Raw genomic sequence first — 9,221 nt, 5'->3', positions numbered from 1 at the left:
ATATCTTCAATTTTCAGCTCCTCAACTGTCGTATCCATGACAATTGCTAAGTACCCATGGCAACCCTCGTCTAACAAACGAGCTGCTACCGGCGATGAGATTAAGGAAATCGTAGGTCCTCCTCGATTCCAAACAAACTCAAAGCTCTTACCCCTTAATGGGTCAAATTGAATTGCCTTGCAATAGCAGTCCATTTTAGCTCGTTGATTGGTGAGCCAGTCCATGCCAATTATCAAATCAAAATCATACATGGCTAGGACTAACAAGTCAATTTTCCCCACTTGCTCACCAATCTCTAACTTGCACCCCGAACATCCCAAAGCAGCGATAACTTTATCTTTCAAGGGTGTAGATATGCAAATTGCCGACTCCAATAATACAAGATTCAACCCTAGCATCCTAACATATTGTTCGGCAATGAAGGAATGGGTTGCTCCCGAATCAAACAAAGCATAAGCAGGTTGGTCATTGAGCGAGACCATACCTGTGATAACGCCAGCGCAGCTTACCTCGACCTTGGGTAATCGCGCACACAAAGTGCCCTGGCGGAGGTCTTTGTACTCCTTGCGGTGCATTCTGAGGGGCATACCCTCATATTTGTCTCATCGATGGCAGCGGCGGCAACTGAGGTTGTCCTCTTTGCTTCCTTGGACAATTTCTTGCGATGTGACCCTGTTGGCCACATTCAAAACACACAACCGTCCTAGCTAGGCACGGTGCTATCCCGTGTCTTCTCCCACAAAAGCGACACGCATCATTTCCAATGGGTCTTGATCTATTAAATCCACCCTTCTTGCTGAGCGAGCCTTAGAATCTATTTCCAAACATCGGCCTCTTTCCTTGGCGAATGTTGTCTCTATGAGAGCTAAACCTCGATCCATATGAGGCGGCTCTATCGTTCTGGTCTCTTTCAATCATCTGAGCCCTCTCATAAAGGTCATTATAATTTCTCAGATTCAGCAAAATTAATGGGCTCCTTAACTCTGGCCTGAGTCCATCTCTGAATCTTCTCCCTTGGTTTGTTGGATTCTCAACTAATTCAGGGGCATATTGCGACAGTTCAGCAAACTTTGCCTCATATTGATCCACAGTCATAGAGCATTGGCGAAGGCGCTGAAACTCAACCATCTTCATCTCTTTAGCAGTCTCTGAAAAGTATTTCCCGTTGAAGGCCTCAACAAAGGCGTTCCATTCTAGGGCTACACCTTCGGGAAATATTGCTCCTTGAGTGGTTCTCCACCAAGTACTCGCAACTCCTTCTAGTTGGTAAACTGCCAGGACCACTTTCTCAGTCTCAGAGCACATAAATAGAGCAAAGGCTTTCTCTAGTCCTTGAATCCATAGAGCAATAGCTTCGGGGTCTCCCGCCCCAGTAAACTTCGGTGGCTTCAATTTCAAAAACTGTTCCACTAAACTAGGCATCGACCTCGCAGGTAGGACTTCAGCAGTGCTTGCGGCGGTGCATTTGTAGCAACGGCATTGGCAAAGAAGCATTAGTGGCAGCTGCAACGGGCGAAAGGCGGCTATTTGTTCCCGTGCTCTTGCCCCATCATCTCACGCATAGCATCCAACGCTTGCGTGATCCCAAGCTGTTCGATCAAGCGGGCTGCTACCCGGCACCAACGGAATGTGGTGCTGCTACACTCACGCTAGCCTCAGCTTGCGCTCTACCTCGGCCACCTCGAGCATCGACTCTTGTCGGAGTCCTAGCCCGAGTCACTGAGGACAAAGTCCTCTGCCTAGGAGTTCTTGACTCCTAATCGCTCATTGTGTCACTTTAATCTACTGACACCTGCTTCCAATTCAATGTCGAATTAGAAACAGAGCGATTCAAACAACAAACAATTTTAGCATTCAACTAACACAGACATGCACCAACATGAATTTAAAGGCCATCCTACTACTATCCCATGAACCATCGCTCCTTATCACTCCAATCTTGTACTTAGCTCTGATACCACAAAAAGGGGGATGTCACACCTCGATCCTCGGGCACGCACACATCCTTCTACTTGGTCGATTTTAAAATGCAATATCCTAGGACTATGTATCGCCGACCCTTTCAATTTTTAAGCACATGCGGAAGCAGTTATAAATCCCCAAACAATAAAACAATGGGATATAAAAGTAGGCAATATCTTTCATATTGAAATCCACAACCAAACCTTTATACATGACATAAACCAAAGTACTTCACAACTCTTCACAACTTTTTACTTTACTCTATTCACATCAAAATGGAGTTCACAAAAGAAGATGAAATTTCAGTCTATCTGGATCGTACTCAAGATCCCTCTCGAGATTATCTTCTTCTTCCAAAAATACTTCTCCTCAGGTTTCACCTCTGAGTTCTCCGTCTCAAACTCTTTCTCCTCAGCTCCTCAGCGGGGTCCTGAAATGTTTTCCCCAAACTGGGATGAGACTACGTCTCAGCAAGTTCTACCCTACTAAGGCCCAATTAGTAAACCATTATACTATAGGCTGCCTATATACGCACAGGGCAGAAGACGTACCTTGGCATCAGTCTCAATCTACAATTCAAGGTTATATACAGATACTTCACATATCTCAATGCACAATCAGTCAAATCACAATTCAATCGACTTAGTCGATTACATGTCAATCTGACCATTTCTAGGTCGTTTCGATTATTCCATCTTAATCCCCAATTACGAATCACGATCCTCAGATCACATCTTAAGCATAGGTGGAAGACACAATTCCACTCGACAACATTCAATATTTAATGGCTTTACGATCCCACTCGACCACTTTCAATATTCAATGGCTTTACGGTCCCACTCGACCACTTTCAAAATTCAATGGCTTTACGGTCCCACTCGACCACTTTCGATATTTAATGGCTTTATGGTTTCACTCGACCACTTTCGATATTTAATGGCTTTACGGTCCCACTCGACCACTTTCGATATCGACAATCAGTACCCAACGATTTCTCAATGAAATAATTAACAACAACCATTTAGGAATACATCCTTAAAATTCATAATTAAATCAATTCCATACAAATTACAACTCAATTAAATAAACGGACTGCGCCACGACGATCAGCAAGTGATTTCGGTCATCGGCCATCTCAATCTTAATTTCCGAAAAATAATTAATTAATTAATTAATTTCGAAAATTAATTAATAAATATTAAATTTTCAATTTAGCTCAAAAAAGCCCGATTAAATAAACAGACTTCACGACAATCATCAGCATAATATTCCAGTCATTGGCCATCCCAGTTGAATTTTCAAAAATAAATAAATAATTAATTAATTTCGAAATTTAAATAATTAATATTAAAAATTCAATTTAGCTCAAAAAAAGCCCGATTAAATAAACGGACTTCACCACGATCATTAGCATAATATTCCGGTCACGGGCCATCCCAATTGAATTTTCGGAAAATAAATAATTAATTAATTTAATTTCGAAAAATAATATTTAAATACCAACAATTCCACTTAGGCCCGAAAAGCCTAATTGAAGCCCACTAAGGGTCGGGAAAAATCCGAGATGCTTTCAATAAATAGTAGACTATGTCTACTTGCTAATTGCACAATCAATTTGTCTAATTTACATCACAATTAACTAATAATCACTAATATATTCTAATCTAATCACATAAACCTAATTAATTAAAAATAAAAAACTCTTAAGCATAATTAGCTAACTAATAAGGGATTAGTGAGATTACTCACCAGAATCGCGCACAAATCGGATCAATCCGACGGGGGCGACGCGAGGAACAAAACTTCCCAAAGCACGGCTCGGGTTCGGGGCCCGGAAACGGCCCAAAAGGGGGCCTAAAGCCGCCGGAAACCCACTCGCGGGTTTGCTGGTCAAGGCTGGCCGGAGCTGGTCCGGCGGCGAGGGGAGGCAGGTGGAGGGTGAGGGGGACGCCGGGGAGGTCGGGACGGCAGCGAGCGGTGGCTGGAGGCGGCTAGACGAGGCAAAACAAGGCTGGACAGAGGCAGATTCACTCGGGGAGGACACTTGGGCGTGAGGGAACGGGGCTGGCGATGCATGGCGGCGAGCAGCGGATGCACGGGTGCAGGCGGCGGGACGGGCGGCGACGGTGGCTGGCTTCAGCGAGCTGTAGCCGTGCGGCTTCTTCTTCCGCTTCTGGTTCGGTTCGAACAGCGAAGGAGGGAGAGAGAATGTTGAGAGAGAAGGAGAGAAGAGAGAGAGAGAAGAAATAGAGAAAAGGGTTTTGACTGGTCAAAGAGGGAAAATAAAGAGAGAGTAGGCATGGGGAGGCGGAATCGCACGAGGGGGAGAGGAGAGAGAAGAGAGAGAAAAAAAAGAGAGAAAAGGAGAGAGAGAAAAGGAAATTAATAATACCATTATTCCTATTTCCCTTTTCTCTTTCCCTTTCCTTTCTATTTTCTTTTGGTCTTCAATTTTTCCTCCGATAATTTCTTTCTTGAAATTTCAGACTCGTCAATAATTTGACTGATGATGAGACGGTCTTAAAAATGAATTGTGACATGCTCGAATATTCAATTCCCAAAACTGAATCAAATTTCATGGTTAAAATCGACCGAATGCGATTTTAGTCCAATCCAACCAATTAGGTAGCTTTTAGGGATTTTACGGCGGATATATCCCTTAACGGCTTCACCCAATAGGTTAGTTAACTCATGAGTGATCAGCTCAGAGAAAAAGGACCATAGGTACGCTGACGATATGCACATTTCATTTTATCAAAATGGAGTCGAATTTCAGGATGTCACACAAAAATTCCCTCAATTTTGCTAATCTGAATTTCCACCAAATTAATTTGCTTATTTTGACTTTTCTGTCAAATTTCTGGGCTTGCTGAAAATTCTCGAAAGATGAGATGAGGTCTTAAAAATAAATCGTGACACGCTCGAACTTTCGATTCCCAAAATTGAGTTCAATTTCATGGTTAAATTCCACTAGACGCGATTTTAGCGTGACCTAACTTACCGTGTAACTTTTATGGATTTTAACGTATTTGACCTGTGGTCAATAATTTCAATCCATGTTTGTGCATCTCCGACCCGTCGGTGACTCTCAATTGTTGCGAAAATCTCAAGGTTTTAACTACGGGCACCGGATACAGATTCAATAGAAAATTGGGTTAATGTCGTTTGACGCAAATTTTGCAATCATGTGGAATCACCCACAATTTGATTACGCCATTACATTGAATCGACCTATATCCGATCACTAATTGATTATAACGATACCATATTGATCCTTGCTGATTAGCACGGTCGAGCAATCGATTTCTGATCGAAGTCTGTCGTGTTTATATCCCTTAACGGCTTCACCTGATAGATTAATTATCTTATGAGTGATCAGCTCAGAGAAAAAGAACCATAGACAGGTTGATGAAAAGCCCATTTCATATTATCGAAACCGGGTCAAAAAATTCAGGATGTCACACTATGAAATATGCACATGCCTATCAAGTCCCAAAAAATAGCATATGAAATATGTGCATACTAAAATAATAGCTTTTAGAATATGTACGTGAGTCCTAACTGCCTAAAATACAAACATGATCAAGAGCTATATAATATTCCATAATTTATGCATAGGAGCATCAATAACACATCACACAACTTCCATTTATTACACACATAACCTAAATCCATCGATTCTTCTGAAATCCACTAAGCATCGTCCCGCCCTATCGAGTATGGCAACATCCCAAAATCCATCAAGGACGGCATCCAAAGTCCATTGAGATTTGTTCCGTAATCCTTCTTGTGAATGGCATTCAAAATCCATTGGGCATCATCCCGAAATTTATTAGTGACAGCATCCCTTGCATGAATACACTTGCAAACAAGCACACAACCGGTTCCTATCTTTACTCTAATTCGATGCCAGATTGCCTCAAAGACATGTCGAGTGAAGTGTGTGTCATGATTTACTGAAATTGTGTCATTGCAACATGCTGGGTACGAAACAAGAACTGTGGCTTGACCCGTTACATTGGACCATCGACCTAAGTCAAACTCGGTTCAGAAATGATATGCCTCAATATCGCCAAACCAAGTACTTAAGTCAAACTCGGTCTAGAAATGATACACCTCAATATCACCGAACCAAGAGAGACTTGGCTCGGTGTACTTCCATGCACATCTAAGAACAACATTAATCTTTTTTCTGAAACTTAGGGCATGCTTTCAAGCATAGAGAATAACATACAAACAAACCGCATATACTAAGCAACAACAATTCCTTGTAAACTCAACAATCGCATGGCAACATCTCGACTCACTCTCGAACCTCATAATCCAAGCAAAACATGAGCAAACCATACAAAATTATTATATGATCCTATTCTACCTAGGATGGTAAGACCCCATTCAAACAACATGAAACAAGAACCAAATCTACGTCCGAACTACGCAACACAACGTCCTAGCCAATGATTAGGGGGTCTATTTACAAAACTGGAATGAGAACAATGGCGATGGCTATGACATTTCGAAATTTGACCCCGTTTCGAATAATATGAAATGGTTGTTTCGTCGACGCGCTTATGGTTAATTTACTCGAAATTAATCATTCTTAAGTTAACTAATCTATTAAGTGAGGCTGTTAAGGGATATAAACGCGACATATTAGAGAATTCAATCAGAAATTGACCACTCGACCATAATAATTGGCAAGGGTCAATACGACACCATCAAAAATCGAATAGCGAACGGATATAAGTCGATTCGACGAAAGTACGTAGTTGAATTGCGGGTGGTTCCGCACAATTGCGATATTCGCATCGAACGACAATAAACTGATTTTCTATCGATATTATAATCGGGACATGTAATTGAACTCTTGCAATTTTATGACAATTAAGAGTCATCTACGATTCGGAGATGCATAAACGTGGATAGAAAATTATCAACCACGGGTCAAACGCGCTAAAATTCCTAAAAGCTACCTAATAGGTTAGATAATACTAAAATCACGTTCGGTCAATTTTAATCACGAAATTGAATTCGGTTTTGGGATTCGGACGTTTGAGGATGTCACGATTCATTTATTGGACGTTGTCTCATCTTTTAGCGAATTTTCGTCGAGTCCGAAAATTTTGCGGAAAAACGATTTTCGAACAAAAGAAAAAGAAAAGGAAATTCGGATGGGCTGAATAATTGGGATTTTTCTACCCTATTTTGGCTTATTTTGGGGGAAATTGGAGTTAATTTGGGATTGGATGATCTCTTGACTTATGGACATGAAGACTTTGGGGTATTTGTAATGAGTGAATTAAATATTTCTCAAGGCTTTTCATTGGTTGTTGAATTAACTTTCTTTTCCTTCCCATTCCTCTCTTCCCCTCCTACCCCCTTAGGCGACTCTTCCCTTTTGCCATTTCCTTCCTTTTTCTCCCTCATGCTTCTTCATTTCTTCATCCCATTTCCCCTTCCACTTTTCCTACTATTGACCACGCATCTCCTTAGCCAGCCAGACAACTTCAGCACCACATCCACCGGTACTCATCCCATTTTCACACCCATCTCCACACAACCAGTCACCACCGTCCAGCACACCTCCACCGAGCCGCTGTCCGCCACAGCCAGCAACCACCACGCCCGAGACTCTAGCCTCTCCGTCCACCTAGCTCATGCCTCCATCACCATCCCCCAGCCACTACACCAGCCCACCTGTAGCTAACCACCACTTCGCCGAGCTACCACCAACTCCACCTTGTCTCAACCTCACTGTCCGCGCCAACAGTCCCCGTGACCAGCAGCTCCACTGAATCAAGCCTCCCCTTGGTTGAGAACCTTGTAGGGCAGCCACCGCCTCCACCAAGCCTCCATTCGAGACTTGGTTGTCTCAAGTTCTCGTAGCCGTCGCGTTGCCATCGCCATGAGCCTGCTGCCGTCCTAATCTAGTGAGTTAACTCTCTAATCCTTGATTATGCTGTTAATTACACTTAGGGGGTTAGATTAGTGCTAATGAGGATTAGTTTAGTTAATCCTAGATTAGTGTTAATTAGCTTGGTTAGATTAGTTAGCTTGGTTAGGTTAATTAGCTTGGTTAGGTTAGTTGACCTTGGTTCGTTTAGTTAACCATGGTTAGGTTAATTAATCACGGTTAGGTTAATTAAGTTGGAGTTAGTTTAATTAATAGCAATTTTCTTAATTAATCGCAATTTATTTAATTAACCATAATTAGTGTAATTAGTGACGGATTAGCCGTTTCGTAAAATTTTACGCTTGTTCTTCTGGATGGAATTTTGTGTGATTTTGATGGCTTGCACGTGCTATGATGTGCAATTGATTGTTTGGTGGTAGTCATTGATTATTATTGCAAAACTCGATTTTATGGGCATTTAAATAGAAAAATGCTAGGTGTCAGTTTTGGATGCCAACTTTTATGTACTATATAAAACTGTGGAGTGTTAAAATAGGAGCGTACTAAGTTTGATGGTTCGCTTTTAGATACATGACCACGCACGATTATTTTACCGAGATTTTTAATGTGGCATCCCAAAATTCAAGACAAGCTCTAAGGTGTATTAAAGCTTGTAATTAGGTAATGAAATTACCTATGATTTATGCCTTAGCCATTAGTTTTCTTTTAAGGTTAATTGATATGTGTTTGTGTTTATGAGATTTTAAATTTGATAGATTAATGATATTAATCTATGCTGGCCATGCACTTTATAGACTAAATTTCTATAAATAAAATGTCACAAGACTTTGGCCATGTGGAATTTAAAATTTAAAATTTATAGAAGAAATTATAAAAAGGGAAAATTTAATTTTTAATTAGGTTGGGCCTTAGGCCCATTGGCCAAAGCTTTAGTGGGCCAAGCTAGCCGGCCCATTGAGGCCCAAGGAGGTGTGGCCATTGGCCACAAGGGAGGCCCAAGCCCAAGCCCAAGCCCAAGCCCAAGCCCATCTTGCATGTGATGTGACAAGTGGCAAAAAGGGAGATGACATGCATTGGCCATTGGAGAGGCAAGTGATGATTGCAAATGATGGGGGTTTGGGAAACAAAAGGGGAGAGAGAGGGTGGCCGGTTGAGCTACCACCCAAAGAGAGAGAGAGAGAGTGTGCGAGAGAGGGAGAGTGAGGCCGAGAGAGAGAGAGAGAGAGAGAGAGAGAGAGAGAGAGAAGCCGAGAGGGAGAAGGAGTCGCCGCTGTTCACCGCCGTGTGCTGCCGTGTTCGCCGCCGTGTGCCGCCATCCGTGTGGTCTAGAGGCAAGTTGGGAATC

The 9,221-nt window shown here is 42.1% G+C and overlaps 1 protein-coding gene across 1 annotated transcript; it reads right to left on the bottom strand.

The window, feature by feature from the left end:
- Window positions 1-807: 807 nt before the first annotated feature.
- LOC120295849 lies at window positions 808-1,422 on the bottom strand. Its single transcript, XM_039317448.1, has one exon. It carries the CDS (start codon window positions 1,420-1,422, stop codon window positions 808-810), a length of 615 nt encoding a protein of 204 aa, XP_039173382.1.
- Between the last annotated feature and the right edge of the window lie 7,799 nt (window positions 1,423-9,221).

Source organism: Eucalyptus grandis, chromosome 7 (assembly GCF_016545825.1).
Source record: "Eucalyptus grandis isolate ANBG69807.140 chromosome 7, ASM1654582v1, whole genome shotgun sequence".
Taxonomy (NCBI): domain Eukaryota; kingdom Viridiplantae; phylum Streptophyta; class Magnoliopsida; order Myrtales; family Myrtaceae; genus Eucalyptus; species Eucalyptus grandis.
The sequence above is the reverse complement of the archived record's forward strand: the minus strand, read 5'-3'. Positions and strand labels throughout refer to the sequence as shown.